The sequence below is a fragment of the Pecten maximus genome, chromosome 8 (genome assembly GCF_902652985.1).
Source record: "Pecten maximus chromosome 8, xPecMax1.1, whole genome shotgun sequence".
Taxonomy (NCBI): Eukaryota; Metazoa; Mollusca; class Bivalvia; order Pectinida; family Pectinidae; genus Pecten; species Pecten maximus.
This window is the reverse complement of record NC_047022.1, coordinates 26,006,112-26,029,964: the sequence shown is the minus strand read 5'-3', so window position 1 is coordinate 26,029,964 and position 23,853 is coordinate 26,006,112. Positions and strand designations below refer to the sequence as shown.

At 34.9% G+C, this 23,853-nt stretch overlaps 1 protein-coding gene across 3 annotated transcripts; it reads left to right on the top strand.

Moving 5' to 3' along the window:
- The first annotated feature begins 1,836 nt into the window (after positions 1-1,836).
- Positions 1,837-19,099, top strand: LOC117332991 (serine/threonine-protein phosphatase 4 catalytic subunit). 3 transcript variants are annotated; one of them, XM_033892094.1, is made up of 9 exons: positions 1,837-1,896; positions 7,401-7,450; positions 8,157-8,280; positions 8,613-8,765; positions 9,123-9,296; positions 9,823-9,949; positions 11,381-11,570; positions 15,083-15,161; positions 15,561-19,099. In XM_033892094.1, the coding sequence occupies exons 1-9, from the start codon at positions 1,870-1,872 to the stop codon at positions 15,609-15,611; spliced, it is 975 nt and encodes a 324-aa protein (XP_033747985.1). In that variant the 5' UTR covers positions 1,837-1,869; the 3' UTR covers positions 15,612-19,099. The 3 variants fall into 3 exon arrangements, with proteins under 3 accessions (XP_033747985.1, XP_033747986.1, XP_033747984.1); XM_033892095.1 differs by lacking the exon at positions 1,837-1,896 and adding an exon at positions 1,901-1,978; XM_033892093.1 differs by lacking the exon at positions 1,837-1,896 and adding an exon at positions 6,224-6,286.
- Positions 19,100-23,853: the final 4,754 nt, after the last annotated feature.

Genomic DNA, 23,853 nt, shown 5'->3' with positions numbered 1-23,853 from the left:
ATAGTTTTCTAAAAGACATTTTACGGACAGGCGTAAGACTGATGGATGGACAAAGGAAGACAGACGCCCACATGTTCACCATATACCGTAAGCTCACTGGCACTTTGTGGCATGTAACATAAAAACAAACGGTCCAAGTGGCCATCATAGGTCACCTGGATATTTGTTAATAAGAACAGTAATATCATGAATATGTTCCCATTTTAGACCATGCCTCTCAGTACCATGCACTTTTCTTTACCTTAAATTTAGCTTTCTTTTTTTTTTAAATTCCAAATACAGTTTTAAACCACTTAACTTTTTTAACCAATTTTGACTTCCTCTATAAGGCCCCTCCCTCTGTCTCAAAAGGGGATAGTACTGAATACAAAGAGAGTTAAAACAGGGCAGACCTCGGATGCATGTAATGACATAACCTCATCTGTCCTTCAGACCAGAGCTGCTGACCAGGTCTAGCTATGTGAAAATGAGCTAAAGAAAATTTCATACAGTGATTGTATGAATTTTCCTTTTTGCTCATTTTCCCTTAAAACATGGACAATAAGGATGTTTCTGTTAAAAAATCTTAAACTTGACCTTGAATTTGACCTTGATTTTTAACCCCAATAACCTTGACATTCAACCTATGAACGATCAATGAGGATCAATGAGGATTTAGTGAGGATCAATGAGGATCAATGATGATCATGAGGCTTTAGTACGGATCAGTGAGGATCTGAAGGATTTAGTGAGGATCGATAAGGATCAATGAGGATCCTAGTGAGGATCTAAGGATTTGATGAGGATCTAGTGAGAATTTGAGAAATCTTGACTTTAAAGCTTTGTAGTCTACCTATGTATTTCATCAGTTCTATATTTAAATGACCTCATGCTGATAAGAAATGAGGATCACTTTTAGTACGTTATAAATAAGGACACCTATCAAAAAAATAAAACATTATGGCTCAAGCTCAAATAGATTTAGTAACAAGTGAAGATATTGCTTTAACTATTTAGATATTACTAAATCCTCAGATCCTCATGGATCCTCATTGATCCTCATTTGATCCTCGCTCCCATTTTACTTTTGTACATCTTTACATAATTCATTCTTTACATAATTCATTCTTTACATATTTTCTTTTTGAAAGTATTATTTGTACATAATTCATTCTAGACATTTTTCATTCTGTTCATATTTTCTTTTTGAAAGTTTTAAATGTACATAATGAAACTTGTCATTTAGTACCTATTTATGTATAACTAGGTGAATCATATGTACGGCAGCTATCCGCCATCGTATGTATCCTCATTAGTTTTGACATAAAACTGTTTTATGTAAAAAAAGATTGAACCTATAGCTGTCTACAGAAGCCGATGCTAAAACAAATACTATGATTTCTTTAGTCTCTTTTGAGGTCCTATACTGATACACTGTGGCTTCCTTTGTTATATAATTATTAGATTATTAAGCCTTGATGAGACAGACTCAGTTATCAGAGACATATAAGGGAGACTTTTAATTAACCTCCTCATATTCATCCTCTAAATCCCTTGATTGTTACTGATATATAAAAACGTAACAATAAAAGTAAAATAATACCCTTGCTACTAGGCCTGGTCATGTATTACTAGAAGTAAGAGAATATCCGGATGACTCCATTTCCGTTACCTGCTTTATGGTTAGTATTGTATTTAAATTATTTTGAAATAGTTTTAAGACAAAGAACATTTTTTATTTTTCTAGAATAACTATTATTTTTCTGAAATCTTAAAGTGTTATTCATACATAAGCACAAAATTAAATGTTAGAATCATTTTATTACGAAACATGAACTAACGTTCATCTCGATAATGCGCGAGATTTCAATTTCTGACGCACAACAGAGAATGCGAGGAGGTTTGGAGAACGACTCGGTAAGTGGCCCGGACTCTCATTAATTACAAGCGAGGTGTATCCCTTATCATATTCTAGCACTGACAATGTGATCTACAAAAGGTGATTATAACCATAGTCTAGTTTCATTGAAAAGGTGACTTTAGCAGTTAGATGAATTTGAAACCAATGGTTCCCTTGGCCTTTTGAGAAGAGAATGAATGAGAATGAAACAAGTCACACAACCTTTTCCGAAAACGATCTGCTGTGAATTACATAGACCGAGCTATCACAACCAACCAGGAGTCGAAAACTATGAGATGAATAAAAATGTAGGCCTAAATATGAAAGGCTGTAGGCCTACTCATTGCCATGCGCGTTTTACTTTACTCATGATACTGGCCTGTCGAACTTAATCGAAAACATCAGCATCCATATCTTCACCGGGCCCAATATACTGTATCCAAACCTTGACGAATGTATGTTTACGGTGCTGTCTGGTTTGTTTTGAACAAGTTAGTATAACAGATGTCACATTTGTTCTAATCTATACCTCAGTTTGGGATCGATCCCGGGACCTCTAGTTTACTGCCCTAGTATGTACTCCTATAACATAAGAGGCCGCTGGTCGGCTCTTTTTCTCTCGGATATGATTTTGCCGACTGCGACGGCGCCTGTCAAAAGTATCTCGCCGTGTAAAACCTCTAACATTGTTGGAGTACCCTAGTATGATCAGGTGCAGCCAGAGTTTCCTCTGGCCCTGACACCATGTCTAGGCTAGTGTACTGTAGTGCCAGAGCGCACTACTGTATGAAAATGTGGATTTGGTGTCATTAAGATTTTGGTGCAAACAATAAAATTGGGTGTGTCATTATCACATAACAGCTACCTTAAGTTATACATATATGGATAAATGAGATATTTATTTCAAACCCATTTAGTGGCATATCAGTGTTATATTCCGTCCGTATAGACCCTCACTTTATGCTGGTCAAAATTTCACACTTGACTCAACACCATATTTCTAACTATGCAGGTCGCGGATGGTCTAATTACCCTATAGCTAATCGGGGCGCGATGGAGCAAAACGAGAAAAAAAACATTTATTTCTATATAGTTTACTGCTTATAATATGTAAATAATGTATTCTTGTATTAAATATAACAGGTTTTGGGAAATAATATGCTTAGTTTTCTTGATTTTAACTATGAAAGAAGAAAAACACATTGAATGATATTTAGTCTTTTTGGTCCATTGCGGGTGGTCAGTTGCATTGTCACCTACAAACTATACCTAAATGACATTAAATGAACACATATGGTACATGATAGTGCAGGGCTTTATCACCCATCTATTTGGGTCCGTTAAACGGACCCATTCCCAATGGCAAAAAAGTGTGATTTTTCCCGATTTCCTACTTGAAAATTCCCAATTCAAATGTATGAACAAATAGATTATGTTGAAACAAAAAAATTCTTTCTGATTACGGCGTTGAGTGTGTCGAGAAAATAAATATGACGAGTGGAACTACTGTAGTCTAATCCGAAGCGTGTGTCACTCGGAACCCCTCGTTCCAAATTCATAGTCATTTTGACGTTTTATGTAATGCGATCTCGGCAAGAGGTGTTTACAAGCGTTTGATGGATCGCAAGTTTCATCGCACCATGTCTCACAACAGCAAGTATTACGCTAAAAAATTAAGAAAATCTGACGAAAAGGACAATAAAAAGATAAGTTGTTTCTTTAAAAAACAAACAGTGGAATGACAAGCAACTGATGACACGACTGAAGACCATACACAGCAAATACCGGTAACCGCAGATCCTGCAGTAGAAAAACGAGCAACAGATAATTAATAGGAATGAAGAACATAAGAAGGACAGACAAATACTGCTCTAATGATGAATGTCACAATTGGTTGACTGTACTTCCTGTGTTCTGTCTGAATAATCAATCTATCAGAACAACCAACTAAAGGAATTTTTGACTTTTTGTACAATACATGTTGTAATTGTTCCACATTTGGCCAAGGATATACTTAATGGTGGCCATGCCAGTTGTCACTTGATAATTGATTTCCAATCTATTCATAGAATAATATTTTAATAATCATAGACAATGTTGGTAAGTTAGGTTTATTTTTTGTTTAAAATATTAAATAAAATAATCAATACATAAAAGTTGAACGTTTTTTTCTGATTAAAGTTTCAAAGTATTATGTAAACCACCCTCCTACTTCAAATATCTACCCTGAAAATAGTTGGAGCAGAATGATCTTCTCTTTAAAAAATTTTATATTAAAGAGTTATATGATACTTATACATTACTTATAAACCCTAGCTACCATATTATATATATATATGCAGACAGGAAATGATGTGTTTAGTTGATACAATGGCATTTATCCAAATTTCCCAAAACAGATGTTTTGTCGATCAATTTTTTCCAATTAGACCCCAGGGTCCATTTCCCAAAAGCCTCTGATAAAGCCCTGTAGTGTGTTAGAAATATTTTAATATAATGAGTAGGAGTCAAAATGTAGTTTCTGAGTTTTCTGTCACATTCAAAACAATGTCAAAGCTGTCCCTTTTCTGCTGGTAAAGTGAGCTACTAAAACTTAAACAAATCTTGTTATCATAACACTAAGCAATTCAGACATTCATATATAGTTAGAAATGGCACAGCTGGGACCCTATATCTTAAATTTGACTACCAGTTATGGTATCCGTCTGCATCTGTCATTTGTATTTGACTACAGACCACTGCAGCAACAGCCATTTTCTCTAATATGAGAATGAGAATCCTGTAGACCCTTAAGAGTATGTTTTTGACTCCCCGGCCAAGATCAAATTTGATTCTTGGGATTGAAGGAACAGGTCTAATTGACATGTTTTGATCCTGGAAATTTCTGAGAAATAGTGATTTGACTTCTAAAATTGCTAAATCGAGGGTCAAATGGACAAGCTGACATTTTCTGTCTCACAAACACCTAGATGAAGGTTAGTAAATTGAGGCAAAATAAACACTTCTTCAATTGAATTCAAAGCCAATTAAGTATGTAATCCCCTTCCACCAATCCCTTCAAAACCAGGAGAAAAAAACCCCACTCAAACCACTATTTGTAACCTCCAGGGCCTGATGGGCAAAAGAATCTTCAGATCAATTAATTGACCTCTATTTTCCAACTGAAAAACCATGACTACAAGCATTATTTGGATAAGACAACTTGGGTCTTGTGTCTGGGAAGGGGTCTTGACACGTTCCTTTGACCCAGAATGAAATACATAATCTATGAGTCTGGCCCCCATTCTGGGTCATAGGAACTTGTCAAGCCCCTGTGGCTTGAAAGGGTAGGCATGATTTTAAGACAAAGTTTTGTACAGTAGTAGAAATTTACTGGGAAGATTATAAAACAAAAGTACCAGTACCTTTGGGTATTGGGTCTCTTGTCATGCACAAAAGTTGGCATGAAATGAAGGTGCAACTTCTCAAAAATGGAAAATCACTGTGGTATATTTGATTATTAATAAGCAGCATGTCTGCATGACCAATTTCAATTCTTTGCTAAACAGAATTTGTCAAAAGGTTCCCACACAACTTTGGTAAATGTTTAAGAACTTCATACAAATGACCATATCTGCATTCAAATTTTAAACCCACCATTTAAAGATGACAAATCAGGAAAACAAACAATAGCCATTTCCAACAAGTTCTTTTTAATGTTTTCTTAGATTTCATACATTAGAAGGGTCCACTTGTTAGTAAATGATTAAGAGAAGTCGGGAAAGTGTCTTCAATGGTGGACACCAATTCTTGTTATTTTACTACATTGTATTCATAATAACTTTTATAGATTTATCCGAATAAAACAAGTGATGTAACTTTATTATATAAGTGTATAACTCGAGCATGCTCATTTAGCATACATGATGATGTAATTTCTTCCAAAGGCCACATTTTCTCCAGATATTTCTATTTTAATCTGAAATTGTAGGCACAGGTTTTAGTGTTTTATTGAGATATTGATTAATGTGTTGATAATTATCATTTGTCAGTCAACCTTATAATTACATTATCAAGTATTGGAAATTTATAGTACTCAGTACGTCTGCTATTTAAGTCTTGGGTTGTGTTCATCTGTTTATTGAATGTTCTTTGTAATGAGTAGCATGTTGAAGCCAGGTCCATTTGAAAAATTATCCTAATATTATTATCAGCTAATGATGAAATTTAAAGAAGGTGCAGTTCTATACAAGTTTTAGTACCAATTGAATTGAACCCAAAATTAAGATGATCGTCACGATTCGTGGATGATGTCATACTTGAAAATAAACTCACCCACATTAATCATCCAGTTATCTCTGAGTATAAATACTGGAGTTCATGTCCAGTTGTTATCACATCGATACCACAGATCTACAGTACATTCAGGTTAGTGATTCTATATAAACTTTTCTCTACATGTACATGCATGGACTTCAAATAAAATGGGGGACATTTTCACAAAGGCAATGTAATTGACAGATTTTTATCCTCTCCTACTTATTTCTGTAACTGGTGAAAGTACATACACAATGTTTGACCCGATGTAATATTAATGTTTATAAAAGGCATGCTAAGAGGAAGTGATAGCTTGTTACAATTTGTATTGTAAATCAATGCATTCATTGAAGCTATAATTGTTTTTAATTATATAAAATATTTGGTTTAAAGTCATGTGATTCAGTTGATTTCATTAAGAACCAAGTGGCCATCCCATGGTAAATCATACTTCTCAAATGTTTGGGAAGCTTTTAAGGCCTGCCGGTAATTTTGATTGAATCAATCATTCAATCGTCATTTATTAAGATAAGTCAATGTTAAGTTATTACTGATTAAGATGGTATAAGAGATATGCAGATGTATTAAAAAGAGAAGAATATGTAATATATGTGTATTTGTCATAAAATTAACAACTAGAATGCCTACCTACAGTGTACCATCATTTATAATTAATGATTTCATTTTGAATGAGCACTGGATGTTAAAATACCATATGATGTAGTGAATTCATTGAAGTATATATAGTTCAAATTAAATATATAGAGCTCTATATATGCATGCATGGTGCTATTGAATGGATACAAAGTAAATATACTGTATGGTTCTGTGACAGAATGCAGTTATATTATGATATGAATTCTCAATGAAAATATTACTGACATAAAAAGATTACCAAATTAACTAATTCTGTCATGTGTACATATGTATTGGTAATATACAGGAATGTTAAATTTGCTGACATATATACCTCTGCTCATTTTGAAGTTTACTCGTTCAAATGTCAATTTATAATTACTAAATAAAAAATATTTTTTTCATGCACATGCCTCAAGATTGTAAATTATAAATTATGCATTATATTATAGAAATGGGATTCTTCACTGATACATCCGAGCTGGACCAGAAACCATATATGTATAATCCAAAATTTATTTGTCTGAAAGTGTCTTTGATGTTTCTCAAATTTCATGCTGGTGATATATTCTTCCTTTTTTTGTTTCAGGCGTTGCAATATCAAAATTCTAGTATGACTGAAATCAGTGACTTGGACAGGTAAATACATACATATTATATAACTTAATTTTACTTTGTTCAAGTTAAGAAACAAGATTGTTTTTTTATTATTCATTTGAACATATTTTACCATCATTGACAAGATTGTTATTGTGTTGATGTCAGTCTGGTTTGTTTTTGTGGTCTATATTTAGATGTCCCACATTTTACCTCTGAGTCACACAGTTATGTAAATGTTGGTAGATAATATAACCAAACCTAGGTCTACTGACCTAGATACATGTACCATATACAGTGTATATCCCTATAGCATACAGTATAACTTATATTTAAAACCAATCCCTATTAATGTGTGGTAATTATTGCAGATTAAGTTATGATTTGAATACATATTTTAATTTTACTTGGTTAATTATAATGTACATTTCAATTTACATTCAATTTACTGGGTGAGAACTTAGACTATACTACTATACTATCCATGTGTACGTATAGGAATTTCTGTAACATTCAAATCAAATGAATATGTAGTCAGTATTCTTTAAATGAAATCTTAACTTCAGTATTAAATCAGCTTCAAAAATTTATTTGATAACTACAGGGTTTCTTTTCTCAAGCTAGTTATGCAGGAGAGAACATATGTCTGTATTATTTTAAATGTATATTGGTTATGATCATTTTTAATTTGGAAGAGTTTGCAATTGGTTTGCTATCTATCTTAAATCATGATTTTCACAATTTTCAGGCAAATAGAGCAGCTAAGACGATGTGAAATCATCAAAGAAAGTGAAGTAAAATCACTATGTGCTAAAGCCAGAGAAATCCTGGTCGAGGAGAGTAACGTCCAGAGGGTCGACTCTCCAGTCACAGTAAGTACTCCTCTGATCCATGTTGACATTGAAAAATCTAGGACAATGTAAACACATTAATATAGGTACTCAGCAAAACTGTTTATCTTATCAAAAAAGGTAATATGAACATAATTTGTGGAAGTTAATTAGTAATTGTGGAAAGAGACTTGGATCAAATTTATTTAAAGAAATGTAACCACATAATTTTAGAATGGAAATTTGTGAAAATATATTAATGGAATACCAGCAATTTTAAATGTTACTAACATTGTAATACATTTATGTTTTGTATTCAGGTATGAACATAATTTCATTTTGATATATTATATGACCTGTATTTTATGTTTCAGGTATGTGGCGATATTCATGGCCAGTTTTATGACCTCAATGAATTATTCAAAGTTGGTGGGGATGTCCCAGACACAAATTACCTGTTTATGGGTGATTTTGTGGACAGAGGATTCTACAGTGTGGAGACATTTCTTTTACTTCTAGCATTAAAGGTAAGATTCAAACAAGTAGAAAACGTAATCATACTGCATTTGCAAAACCTCTTTATAAGGCAGGATAGAATGACTGTGTGTGGCAGCATCCTAAAAGACTTCAGCTTGGAAGGAAAGACGTCATTTATTCCTGTTGTATACAGTGTAGTATTAAAAAGGTCAGGATTTGTGGCCAGTGACTGTCTCCTCTACTGTATGTATATTTGATACTTCACATTGTAATCTAAATCATTGTGAATAAATTCAATAAAATAGATATCTTTCTAAATGAGAAGAAATTGATAAGGGCATGCTTTAATGCTTGTTGATGTTACTACTGGTATTGCAGTCTTTAAATAAACGTTAATTTTATTTTAGGTACGCTATCCAGACCGAATAACTTTGATCCGTGGGAATCATGAGAGTCGACAAATCACACAGGTGTATGGATTCTATGATGAGTGTTTAAGGAAATACGGCTCAATCACTGTGTGGAGATACTGTACAGAGATCTTTGATTATCTAAGCTTATCAGCAATAATAGATGGAAAGGTAAGGAGCCTTGTGTTGGATTTAGAATGTTGCCCCTTAAGACAAGGAACACTCAAATATTTGTCAATTCTAAAAAAATTCTCCAATTTGCATTTTGATGTTTTCTGTTAACAGGTTAAGTTGATCATATACAACCATGTGGTATTATATTTGGTCCAAAAATAGAATTTGGGGTCACAAAATAAAAAAAAAATGGTCCTTAAATAAGAATCTGGTCCTGAAATAAGAATTTAGTCATGAAATTACAATTTTAGTGTCTCGTGTCTGCCAAGTGCTCTGTGTTATTTACATTATATGATAAATAGAGGCTTAATAGACAGATAATTTAATAATTGTTTTGCTCAATTCTGTTTTGTTATTTTGAAAAATAATTATTGTTAAATCAACAAATTACATTGTCCTTGCATTTGATAACCATTATTTTCAAAATATTTACTACTGATTGTTGTTACCATGAGTATGGATATTAAATCAAGTTTTTGTATTAGTGAGGAGAATCAATTGTAATTCAATGTTTTGTTTCCAGATATTCTGTGTACACGGCGGTTTGTCACCATCTATCCAAACTCTTGACCAAATACGATCAATAGACAGGAAACAGGAAGTTCCTCATGATGGACCCATGTGTGACCTACTATGGTCCGATCCTGAAGGTAATACATTGCCCACGTGATAAAATATTGGGAACACATCAAATTTCTATTGGACAGTTAAATGTCCAGTTTGACCAGGAAAATTCTTTCCTATAGGTAGCCCAGTCTAAAGGCTATATTTAAGCAAGTGATGTGATAATATCCAAAGTGAGACAACTATGTAACATTGGCTTGGGTGAAAATTGTACGTCGGTCCTGGGCAAAACTCAAATACAATACACAGATTGAAGTTTCTTTTCATTTCAACACTGGCTTTATCAAAGATCAAAAGTTTAATTCAGTTTTGATAGAAAGTTTGATTTTATTTCATAAACTATTAAGTTCATAGTGCATGTATAAGAATGTGATACGGGACAGGGCATGGCATGCAAAAAAATATGACTTTCATCCACCTGTTCCAAGAACGTACAGCCGAAGATATCTTGGGATACTCTCTGTGTCATTTGTTTTCTCTTTCTGTTGTGGACTCTATTATCTCTAGTCTTTTAATTAAGCATCTTTTGTGCTACTATTTTTGTTGACATCATAACAACTTTCATACTGCATTATGGGATTGGAGAGTGATATATGGGATCCTCGTTTGCATGCTATTTTGTCCTCAAAGATTTTGATTGATCAGGGATTTCCATCTATATGTATTACACATATTTCTGTTATAACCCAGCATTACATTAAATTTGATATGGGAGACAGATAGTCTTAAAGCACATTGTTCCATTTAATCAGGAAATTGTAATTTGCTTGGACAGTGACTAGCTTTAATAAACACCCGTTATAGGATGCACTGTTTACTTGATAAATATGACCCCAACATCTATTCCACAATTGCTTTACAATCACGTATTTATATTCTACATATTCTCATTTCGACTTCCCTAATTTTGTGTGATGAGAGTTTGGCCATGTACGACCTTTTCATATTGATGTAGCTAATTTTTCAAAATTGTATTTATATATACACTGTATATTATGGATCAACTTATTTCACATTTCTTAAACTCCTATTAATTGAAATGCATAACCAATAAAAGAGATATAACATAGAGAAAGTCAATACAATGCTGACTGTCCTGCTATTGTACTCTACAGAATAACTAGACTTGCTAGACTCTCCCAGTACAAACACTGAAGAGGGCATGTGGATATGATTATCATATCAATGTGACAATAATGCATTCCTATAACTGAGGATAACTTGATAAGCCTACACAAGACTATTGCAGTTTTAGATAAATATACTGAAAATGGCTATACATTGTATTTGCAGAAATATGAGTGCAACCCCAAATTCAATTTAATATTTCACGATATCTTTGCCCCCTCCACAGGTACTTGCCTTATCTTGTCAATGACCCCTGTAAATTGATCCAAGTACCTGTGCCCTCTCATAGCAAATCACTTTATGCATTGAATATGTTTTTGTTTTCATAGATATGCAAGGTTGGGGAGTTAGTCCTAGAGGAGCTGGTTACCTGTTTGGATCAGATGTTGTGGCACAATTCAATGCTGCGAATGACATTGACCTCATATGTCGGGCTCATCAATTAGTAATGGAAGGCTATAAATGGCACTTCAATGAAACAGTTCTTACAGTATGGTCTGCGCCAAATTATTGTTATAGGTAAGTTGAAGTCATCCTTGAAGAGAAATCAGGAATAACACAAATATGTTATATGTGTCAGACATATCACCCAAAGTAAAATTGTAAGTTAGCGTACCTAAAAGTTATGTTATGCCATAGCAAAATAACTTCCAAGGGGCGAATTAAAGTACGGTAAACCTCTTGTTAGTTCAAACAAAATAACTCAGCATGGCTGGGCGGCCGATCCTTTCAACTTTACCGCAAGCGACACCTCAAGTGGCCTGCTTACCTAACGTGAGGTCGCAGGTTTTCAGGTAATACCTTGATTGGCAATACTTAAGAGATGTCCAGTCACAATTAAATAATCATAATGCTAAGTTAACACTTGTTATATTCAACAATTTCTTAGTTTGTCATACAGCGCGAATACAGATATCGCATGTTATTTATACATTGTCGGGGCCTAAATTTGCAGTCAACTGTCTCGTGCATGGTGTATTTTGCAATGTAAAAAAGAATGAATTAACGCTGAAATATGTGGCATATATTTAATCACAGACGCATTCTAATGATCACGCATACAATCTAATAACCTATTAAAAAGTGCCTGTTGATCAAATTTAAGTATTGGCATTTTTTTTGGGCCGTCGCGAGCTTTCAATGGAGTTTGCCGAAAAAAGTCTTGCTTTACGTTCTTCATTTGACAAGTTCGAACTATCCAAAATAGTGTCAGTTATAAACAACCAGAGTTCAAAGTATTACTAGCTAAAAAATATTATTTTCTAGAAAAAAATGTGTGTTCGAACTATCCGCATGTGCGAACTAATCAGAGGTTTACCATATTTGAAATTATTACTGACATATTAAGTAACATAAGGAAAGGTAAAAAGTTTTAATTGTCTTATCAGCTGTATCATATACAAACAAGCAAGTCATAAAGGTGTTAATGTTTATTGGGAGGTCTATATATACAAAATCAGATATTTACATTTCTACCACAATACCCTGTGTTATCCACTCTCAAGCTCTTTTGTATAAATGTGCCGACTGTTGGATAAGTATATGTTATATACCGCTAGTGGTATATGACCTTCCAGTCTTTTGATTGGTCAAGAATTCGAACTTTGACCCAAGCTGCAATTGTTATTTACGTCATCAATAATCGAATGATATCACATCACCGGGTCCCGGACATCACTGGTACACTTTATTTGCATAAGCGAAATTATACTTGGCCATGTTTCCTTTTGATTCAAGCCGATATTATTGTGGTAGAAACAGGTCACACGACTCTAGATTGTTAGATATGGAATTTATTTCACACTCATAAGTTATTTTTTTAAAGTTTCAAAAGACACTCGCTTAAGCTTGTGCCTTTTGTAACTTAAAAAAAAATAACTTACTCGTGGGAAATAAATTCCATATCCAACAATCACTCGTTGTGTAACCTCTATTTATACAACCTTACTAAAAGGCAAGTGTGTAAACATCAGATTTGACGCATATGAATACATTGTTCTTAGCCGGAACAGTGCACACATGTTCAATTAGTGTGAATGCGCAATGACTATTTTCGTTTCTGTTTTGACTTTTTTCCCCATAAAATATACAGTGGAACTTCGTTAACTCGAATTCGGAAAACTTGAATATCCCGCTTAACTCGAAGTACTTTGTCAGTCCCGGCCGAATTCTCTCTTTATCATAGTAAAAAAATTCGGAAAACTCGAAAAACTTGGATAGTACGAAGTGAAAATTTGGTCCCAACAATAAAAATGCTAATTGAAATGATCGAATAACTCGAAGTACGAAATGTACAATTTTTGTGTCCCAACAACGATCGGTGGTAAACGCCGACATTTTTTCAACATTGAAATTCTGTTTGTATCGGCACTACAAACCTACCGATTATTATATGCTATTATATGTGTTTCATGAATTCATTAATAAAATTGTTAGTGGAATCTTATAACAATAACTGTTGGTGATAAAGAGTACTGTTTTACTTACATCGGGTAATTTCCTAAGGCGGTCGCCGATAATAGTACACACGATAGTCAACAACTCATCTACCAGCTCGCTCAAGCGGAAAAAATCTCTAACACACCGATAGATCTACTCGGCTGATATATTTACAGGTGTAGAAATGAAACAGTCACCGGTGCCTATTAAATCTTTAAACTGCTGAAACAATAGCGTAATTACTGCCAAGGTGTTCAGAGCATGACTGTAACGGTCAGCGCTGTCTATTAAATCGGATAACACGCCAACTCAGTAACAGTTAGTGAGTTACATTTTATACGCACATGCACAGCCCAACGTCCTGTGTTAATACACAAGGAAATGGCGTGGTTGTCGGTAAAACGTAAGTAGGACTATCAAACAGTAAAAGGTAATGGTTCTGTTACGTTTTAAATATATGGTAATGTGTTAAATTTAAACAGTTTTTTGATATAACATTAATAAATTGTTATTTGGTTGAATTCCATTTTATCGCTATTCCTTTTGCAAACATGACATGTACATCAGATTGTTATTGAAGTGACTAAGCGAAAGAAACTTTATCGAGACTGTATACAGGCAAAACTACACCAAACTACGAGTGACAGAACGAAATATTACATATACATTTACATGTATTGACCAGTCTTTACACTTAACTGATGAGCGACAGAGCGGAGTTATAATGATTATATAATGTTGACAAATATTGACCAAACTCTGCACCAAAAAATGAAAACTTGCTTAATTTGAACACTCGGATAACTCGAAGTTTTCTCGTGGTCCCGTCAAGTTCGAGTTAACGAAGTTCCACCGTAAATGGAATATGGTAGAATTAACTAAAATATTATGACAAAAAAATTAAAATGTTTGAAATGTCTTACAGGAATTTGATAATAAAAAGTAATAAATAGTACTGTGGAACTAATTTTGTTTATTCCTGTAGTTGACAACCTTTCCAGCCAAATTGGAATCAGCTGTTCAGCAATTCCATTAATTGTCTGTCTGTTATGTCTATTTGTATGTTAATGCTGAAAAAAGAATGCCGATTTGATTTTTTGATAGCATTAAATAAAAACACAGGTTAAAATGTAAATATAAGTAATAATTCTTGTTTTCTATCATTACTGGTGTGTAACGTATGCGTGTGTCTGTTTAAAAAATGCAGTTTACTCACCAGTAAACGACAAAAACAAGAATTATTCCTTTATTAACAACACAGGAAATGACATAAATGTGATCTTTGTAAAGGTAGATAGGGAACAGACAAGAGATCTACACATCACACAGGTTAAAACATTGCTTTGTTCTTAATTCTTTGGTTCTTAATCTTGTTTTCCACAATGTTACTGTCTGATATATGGTAAAAATCAGTGTAACTTAAGTTATGCACTGAAGAATGAGCAAAATCTGGTGAATTTTATGTCCAAAATTTGTCAGCTTGGACCAATCAAAAACCAGCTTCGGGGTGAAATTAGCTATGACAAGACCTATTAAAAGATAATTACTGATTCATTAAGATATTTTTAATAATTTTGCAATAATACTTTCAGGTGTGGTAATGTAGCAGCAATATTAGAATTAGATGAACATTTGCAAAGAGATTTCACAATATTTGAAGCAGCGCCACAAGTAAGTATACTTCCATACTCCAGCCTGATAATAATACATTTTTTCCAGATTTACATATGATGTTCTAAATTTAATAATAAGGATCTTCAAAGAAGTTTTGAATGCTAGAGCATCTTAACCTACGTAACAAAGTAATGTGTGTATAGAATGTGACATTTGTATGTTTCATAAAATTAGTTGGCAGTACAATCTCGTACCACATGTACATATTCCATAGCACCTGCCTGTGATATAAATATAGACATATAGACATTTTTGGTGGTTAAAGAAATGAACACATTCAACAATGGAACTGATTTTCACATCATCAAATCAGGTAATTAATTGTAACTTCATAGTTTTAAATACATTGTATATCATTAAATTAATTATGTAACTTTGTTCTTTTCCTGTTTTCAGGAATCAAGGGGTATTCCATCCAAAAAGCCACAACCAGACTACTTCTTATGAGGACATTAGGACTAGATTTTACAGTAATAAGGGGCCACAAACTGTCACAGACACAGAGATATGGATGTTTACCTAGCTAAGAAAGTGAATTTTAATAAACAGAAGAGAAAAAATCCTATTTTGGAAAGACAGATTTTTCAAAATCATACAATTTGTGTGACTTGTTAAAAATGTAATGTGTAATGAAATTCAGTAACTTGAGGGGAAAAATGATGTATGCTGTTCTCCAGGAGCATGAATCATCCTAAGAATGGAGCAGTTTGTGAACTGTTGTACTTGACCGAGTGATATGTATATCTCCCAATGTCAAAACCACTTCAGTGCAGGTCTGATTCATTTAGGGATTAGTAGAGAAACCATAGGCTCCTGACTAATAATAAGATAATGTAAATATTACAGTTTTGTATACATAATATTCAACCTATTTTCTTATGTGTCAGGAACCCACTCATAAACTGATTTAGTTTTCAGGAGACCAGTTCTCTCATGGTACTCTTACTATTGTGTGGAATAGATGTGTACAGAGTACATACCTATTTATTGTAATGACCGGAGATCACAGCATTATTTGTTAAATAAATATGTAAATAACTGAAAAAGATTGTCTCAATTGCAATTTGGAAATAACTATTGTGAGGCTACAAAACATACTGTTCAGTTATTCAGTATTTAAGAGATGGGAATCCTTGTTCGTTCTTGTGATTTTCATGCTTTTAAAGTGTGTTTTTTTTCTACTGAAATAGGAAATCTATTATCAAATTTTAATTTCATCTCAAAGCATCCCTTTCTATTAGTAGCTGTTATCAACTAGTTCCTAAGTCATCACTAGATTTAGTGTTATCACAAACCTGTATGGTTAACTTATGTGGACAAACCAATCAACTCTATTTGAATTTAATGTCCAAGACATAAATCTTGATGGCATGCAGGCATTGATACAGGCCTTGAACATTTTCTTTAATGTTCATCTGTTTATATGTATCATTCTTTTGCATAAACATGACCTCTTGTTTCATACCAAGTTTGACTGATTGAAAATAAAAAATCTTGTTGAAATCAAAATAAGATTAATAGGCCCATCCATATTTCATAAACAAACAACTCTGGTCAAACCAAACTGTTTTTGATCACAATGTAAGGATCTCTTTGCCCTGACATTGATAAAGCAGTACTTTCCTGACCAAAGTTATTGCAGTGTATTACTACATAATGAAAAGGTCATATATAGTCCAGTCTCATTTTCTAGCCTCAAATAATCTGGTTGTCGTCTTCATTATAGGGGATTAATTAGTAACCTCTCAATGAATTTCAGTAGGTGGGGATTGAAGTGCCTGGATTATCAAATATCTAAAATAAAATTGAAGAAAGTCTGATACAGTTCGGACTTAAACCAGTGCTATCTTGATGTATTGAGGGTGATAAATTATATCTCAAGCAAAAATACTCATGAAAAAAATTACATATTGATAAAAAAAAGAGAGGAGTTTTTGATAGAAATTTGATATTTTGCAAGTATTTAAATTGAAAAGGAATCCTTTCAGTCGAAATAGAACAAGCATTTCTGTTCCTTCAGATTAATGAGTGCTAGAGTTATTATTTTTTAGATCCATATGATTTTATGAGCTTTAATCAACAGGGTATCTTAATTTTCTGGCACTATCAGAAATTGTGCAATTTTCACTAAATTGGGAAGAAGTTAATTTTCAAACCTAACTTTCGTTGCCAGTAAATTTGATATTTGCACATATTATTGTGTGCAATGGCCTATTTTGTAATGAATTGAAAATCAAACATTTGATAATTGATTGCTCTCATGATCAGTTGAAATAAAAAAAATTGTAAATCCATGACTGAAGAATGGATTTATGCCTGTACAGTGTATAGTCAACTACATTGTATCTAACTTTATCGTAATCATGATGTTAGATGTATGGTATGTATTGTACAGTTGGGTTTAGACTGTTGTTCTTTGTAGATATGAATGTTTGTACAGGAAAACCACTACCCATGTACAATTGGTTCCAAAGGTGGGATGTTTTATAAGTTTTTTGACATCAGGTTCTCGATAGAAATGACTAAGATATGTCTAGTACAGCACAGTACTTTATATTTAAAAAAAAATGCAACCAACATTTGCTAGTGTTTTGGGAGTAAATTAAACACTAAGCTTTCAGTGATGTAAGTGAGGATAACAATAATCTTGTGTCTCACTTGGAAAGTCAACGACTCCAAAGGGAATCACTGTTTACATGCTACCATAAACATAGCGTTTTGAATTATCTAGTGTTCAATTTTATCTTTCTCATTGCAATGTATCTTGTACTTTAAAGATCGCCATTGATCTGACAGGTATTTTACAGGTGATTTTGTTAACACTTTTAGATTAAAAGTAAATGTCTCTGTAAGGTAGCATATATGTGTATACAAAAGCATTCATACAGCTATTGTCTGGATCACAGTTCCTTGGTTCTTCCCTTCATAGATATCAAACATTTCTGGGTACTGTATTGTAACTGTTAGTACATGGACTACATGTATGGGTCTCCTATCTAACTTCCCTTTATTTATTACTGTCAATGAAATGTCTGGAAAGAAAAAAATGTTAATATTCACAGCAGAAGTAAATGGTGATCTCATGCAATATGATTCTCACCAGTCTTGCCCTTCTCATATGTAGTTGATAAATTTGGAATAGTTTTTATTCTTATCTAAGAAGAAAGATTGTAATCAATGTCAAGATAGCAATAATATAAAACATTACAGACAGCATGTGATGGTCAGTTCAAGGAACTATGTGAACCATGTCTTAAGGTGATTCATCTAACTCAAATTTACCCATTCTTAAGCCATAACTCTGTTGTGTTCCAGTGAATTATCTTCAGTCTTGGTTGTATTTTATTTTCATTTTGATGTGATTATTTTTAACAGGTTCATGTCTTTTTCCATCGATTACCAGTCCTTTTATACCTACCGCCTATCAGTCATTTTATCTTGCCTGTCTGTCATCTTCATGTGTTGTTCTTACATTGGAGAGGAAATCTGTGTATACATATTTGTAAATGTGTAGATAAAATGAGATTTGCAAGAGAATTCATGTTAAAATCACTTGCTAATTCTATAGTGAAGAAATGTACATTGCTGAATTTTCAAAAAAGGGTACAATGAATTGTGTAAAACATTTTAGTCTGCAGACCTTTTTCTTGAGTGGTGATGATGAGCATATTTATAATCATCATGATTTGCCCTTTGAACATGTGTACAGATACACTTTATTCATTTCATGTACAGTTAAATCATTATGTCTTAAATGTTATACTGAGGTATTCAATGCTATGGGAACACCTTGGTTATTTGACTCTGAAGTGATTACTTGTTAAAACACTTCAAATACATCACCAAGTGGTAGCTCTCATTTCTTTATAATTTCCCCCTCACAATATTTGTCGTTTTTAAAATAAATTATTTTTGAAAAAAAAAACCCAAATAAGTTTGGTTATGTGTATATTATTTTATGGAATTACTTTGGTTATCAGAACATAGAACCATCATGTAAACATCATATTGTATAGATCAAGAGATATCAGAAGAATCTTGGCACCCAAAACTTATCTTTATTAGTTCTATACAAGACTGGTCTTTTCTCTACTTCATGATTTAATGGTATACAAGTGCAATCAATGATTGCGAAAGCTCACCGGTGGCAGCAATCACACTATGCATTCAATTTTTAGCTCACCTGCCCGAAGGGCAAGTGAGCTTATGCCGTGGCGCGTCGTCCGTCCGTCCGTCCGGCCGTCCGTCCGGCCGTCCGTCTGGCGTCAACTTTTCCATTCAAGCAACTTCTTCTCAATAACCAAAAGGCCCAGAGACCTAATATTGGGCCTGTAGCATGCTGGGGTGAAGGGCTACCAAGTTTGTTCAAATGAATAAAGTTGACCTTCATTCAAGGTCACAGGGGTCAAAAAGGCTAAAATCTTTAAACGACTTCTTCTCAATAACCAAAAGTCCCAGGGATTTGATATTGGGTCTGTGGCATGCTGGGGTGAAGGGCTACCAAGTTTGTTCAAATGAATGACCTTGACTTTCATTCAAGGTCACAGGGGTCAAATATGCTTTAAAAAAATTAAACGACTTCTTCTAAATAGCCAAAAGACCCAGGGACTTGATATTGGGTCTGTAGCATGCTGGGGTGAAGGGCTACCAAGTTTGTTCAAATGAATGACCTTGACCTTCATTCAAGGTCACAGGAGTCAAAAAGACTAAAATCTTTAAACGACTTCTTCTCAATAACCAAGAGTCCCAGGGAGTTGATATTAGGTCTGTAGCATGCTGGGGTGAAGGGCTACCAAGTTTGTTCAAATGAATGACCTTGACCTTCATTCAAGGTCACAGGAGTCAAAAAGGCTAAAATCTTTAAACAACTTCTCAATAACCAAGAGTCCTAGAGACCTTATTTTTGGCCTGTAGCATGCTGGGGTGAAGGGCTACCAAGTTTGTTCAAATGAATGACCTTGACTTTCATTCAAGGTCACAGGAGTCAAAAAGACTAAAATCTTTAAACGACTTCTTCTCAATAACCAAGAGTCCCAGAGACATAATATTGGGCCTGAAGCATGCTGGGGTGAAGGGCTCCCAAGTTTGTTCAAATGAATAAAGTTGACCTTCATTCAAGGTCACAGGGGTCAAAAAGGCTAAAATCTTTAAACGACTTCTTCTCAATAACCAAGAGTCCCAGAGACCTAATATTTGGCCTGTAGCATGCTGGGGTGAAGGGCTCCCAAGTTTGTTCAAATAAATGACCTTGACCTTCATTCAAGGTCACAGGAGTCAAAAAGGCTAAAATCTTTAAACGACTTCTTCTCAATAACCAAGAGTCCCAGGGAGTTGATATTGGGTCTGTAGCATGCTGGGGTAAAGGGCTACCAAGTTTGTTCAAATGAATGACCTTGACCTTCATTCAAGGTCACAGGAGTCAAAAAGGCTAAAATCTTTAAACGACTTCTTCTCAATAACCAAGAGTCCCAGAGACCTAATATTTGGCCTGTAGCATGCTGGGGTGAAGGGCTCCCAAGTTTGTTCAAATAAATGACCTTGACCTTCATTCAAGGTCACAGGAGTCAAAAAGGCTAAAATCTTTAAAAGACTTCTTCTCAATAACCAAGAGTCCCAGGGAGTTGATATTGGGTCTGTAGCATGCTGGGGTGAAGTGCTACCAACTTTGTTCAAATGAATGACATTGATCTTTATTCAAGGTCAAAGGGGTCAAAAAGGCTGAAATATTTAAACGACTTCTTCTCAATAACCAAGAGTCCCATGGAGTTGATATTGGGTCTGTGGCATGCTGGGGTGAAGGGCTACCAAGTTTGTTCAAATGAATGACCCTGACTCACATTCAAGGTCATGTCGATCAAGTATGCTTAAATCTTTAAATGACTTTTAGTGAATAGCTTAAGTGCCGAGAGACATTATATTGGTCCTGTAGCATGCTTTCAAATAACTGCAGGATCCATATATATGAAAAGATCACTGCATTGCAGGTGAGCGATTCGGGCCCATTGGGCCCTTGTTATGTATGTACAGTGTATAAGCATGTCATTTTGAAATTGTACGTCACATAATATTGCTCCTAGACCTCTAATGGATGTATAAACCAAATAAGAAGGATGTGGACTTAAAAGCTTTCCAAAACTTACCCCCAAAAATCTGTAAAGTGGGTTTTGGTGCCAAAAAAATTAAGTCCACTAAATGGTAAAATGCCAAAAAAAATCACAATTTTTTTCTGCATGATTTTGCTATAACATCACTCCTAGACTTTTAATGAATGTATAAACCAAATTAGAAGTGTGTGAGGTGTACACTTTTGGACTTACAAGCTTCCCAAAAACTAAGTGGATTTTGGTGCTAAACAAGAGGCCCATGGGCCTTAACAGTCACCTGAGATTTAATTTAATTGACCCTTTTTGGCCGCGCCCATCAGCCCCTGGGGGTCAGTCAGGGCCAACACGTGTACACCATCAAACTGACATCACAAGCTGATAATGTCAATCAAGTTAGAATGAATTCCAATAGAAATAAAACAAATAGTCAAAAATGTGATTTCCCTATATAAACTATATTAAAGTTTACCCCCTCCCCAGGGCCAACGTGAGACCCCTGGGTCATGAAATTTACAATTTTGGTAAAGCACCTTAAGACCCTTCCATCTATGAAGAGTGTTTGATTCCACCTATTTTGAAGTTTTAGTCAATATGACCATTTTTAGCCCCGACCCTCGGGACCCCTTGGGGGTGGGGACCATATAATTCACACTTTTGGTTGTCCTTTAGCCATAAAAGCTTCCTGCCAAATTTTATTGAATTTGGTTTAGGGGTTTTGGAGAAGAAGTCAAAAATGTAAATTGTTTGCGGACGCACGACGGCGCACAAAAGGCGACGAGAATAGGTCACTTGAGACTTTGTCTCCGGTGACCTAAAAAGTCCACAAAATGGTAAAATGCGAAAAAATCACAATTTTTTTCTGCATGATTTTGCCATAACATCACTCCTAGACCTCTAATGAATGTATAAACCAAATAAGAAGGCTGTGAGGTGTATACTTTTGGACTTAGAAGATTTCCAAAAACTTGAAAGTGGGGTGGGATGCGGACGCTGGCACCGACGCGGATGCGGATGCAGGGGGTACAGCATTATATACAAATATACAACAGAGAATAATATGCAGACAATGGCAAGTGTAGTCTGCGATCACGCTAGTAGGTACATAAATATGTCTGTATGCGAGCTTGACCGGGTGTAGACTACACTGACTGTGGACACAAACTGTTGCACAACAACCTACTTTGGGACGCGTACCCTCTCGTGACAGAAACCAACTCCTGCAGCAAAGTGTAAAGAAATATCCTTAATTCTTAAGAAATAGCAATAACACACTTCAACTGTCAAAATCAAAGATACCCAACCGGTATTTTTAGCTCACCTGGCCTGAAGGGTTGGTGAGCTTTGCCATGGTGCAGCGTCGGTCAACATTTCCTTTAAATCCCTACTAGTCCTGAATGACTTTTGATGAAATTCTGTCTGGATTATTATGGGGCAAAGGAGATTAAACGTATAAACGGAGGATGTGGCTCCTCTGGGGCCGGTGGAGCGGGGCCCAATTGGGGAAATTCATGTAAATCATTTAAACCGCTACTAGTCCTGAGCGCTTGAATGGATTTTCATGAATGATCTGGAGCACCATTGGGAAAATATGATCTTATGTTGTGTAAACGGAGGGTGTGCATGTGGCTCCCTGGGGGCCGGAGGGGCAGTGCCCAATAGCAAATATTGAGCTAAATCCTAATTGCTACTAGTTTAAACCCTTGAGATCCCACCCCATAACCATATATAGTATTGCTGGACATCGAGATAAACACAATCCTCTTATAAATATAGGCCCTGGGGTCTTTCCGCACCCTAGGGACTTAGTTTTTAGCTCACCTGCCCGAAGGGCCACAACCACCGATCGGAATTTGACCAAATTTGGTCAAAAGCATTCCTATGGGGTGGGGACTCAAAATTGTACAAATGGTGGGGCTGACCCCCCAGGGGTCTTAGGGGAGGGGCCAAAAGGGGTCAATTTGGTTAAATTGATACAAACGACTTCTTCTCTAAAACTAAGCAATGGATATAGCTCATATTCGCCTGGTAGCATCCCCTTGGGGTAGGGATTCAAAATTGTACAAACTAGAACTGTCGCCAGGATGGCTGACTAATACCACCGCAATCTGCACGAGTCAATGGTGAATTGGAACTGTTAATTAGAGGCTAACTAAGATAACCCAGTAATATAGTGACCAGTTGCCATAGCAACCATAATTTTGAGAAAAATAAAGTGGCATGCACATCTACACATGGTCCTCTATATTTGTGTGAAGTTTCATTGAAATCGGCCCTTCAGTTTAGGAGAAGTTGTCCGGACAAACTTAAAGTTATGGTTCTTATCAGAAAACCTGTTTATAGTGACCAGTTGCCATAGCAACCATAAATTTGAAAGAAAAGAAAGTGGCATGCACATCTACACATGGTCCTCTATATTTGTGTGAAGTTTCATTGAAATTGGCCATTTAGTTTAGGAGGAGTTGTCCGGACAAACTTAAAGTTATGGTTCTTATCGGAAAACCTGTTTATAGTGACAAGTTGCCATAGCAACCATAATTTTGAGAAAAATAAAGTGGCATGCACATCTACACATGATCATTAATATT

Excerpts from the sequence above, each read along its gene's own strand:
- LOC117332991 (XM_033892093.1), top strand. The coding sequence starts at position 6,239 with ATGTCCAGTTGTTATCACATCGATACCACAGATCTACAGTACATTCAG. Across the intron at positions 8,281-8,612 it reads GGGTCGACTCTCCAGTCACA|GTATGTGGCGATATTCATGG; the intron begins GTAAGTACTCCT and ends TTTATGTTTCAG. Across the intron at positions 9,950-11,380 it reads ACTATGGTCCGATCCTGAAG|ATATGCAAGGTTGGGGAGTT; the intron begins GTAATACATTGC and ends TTGTTTTCATAG.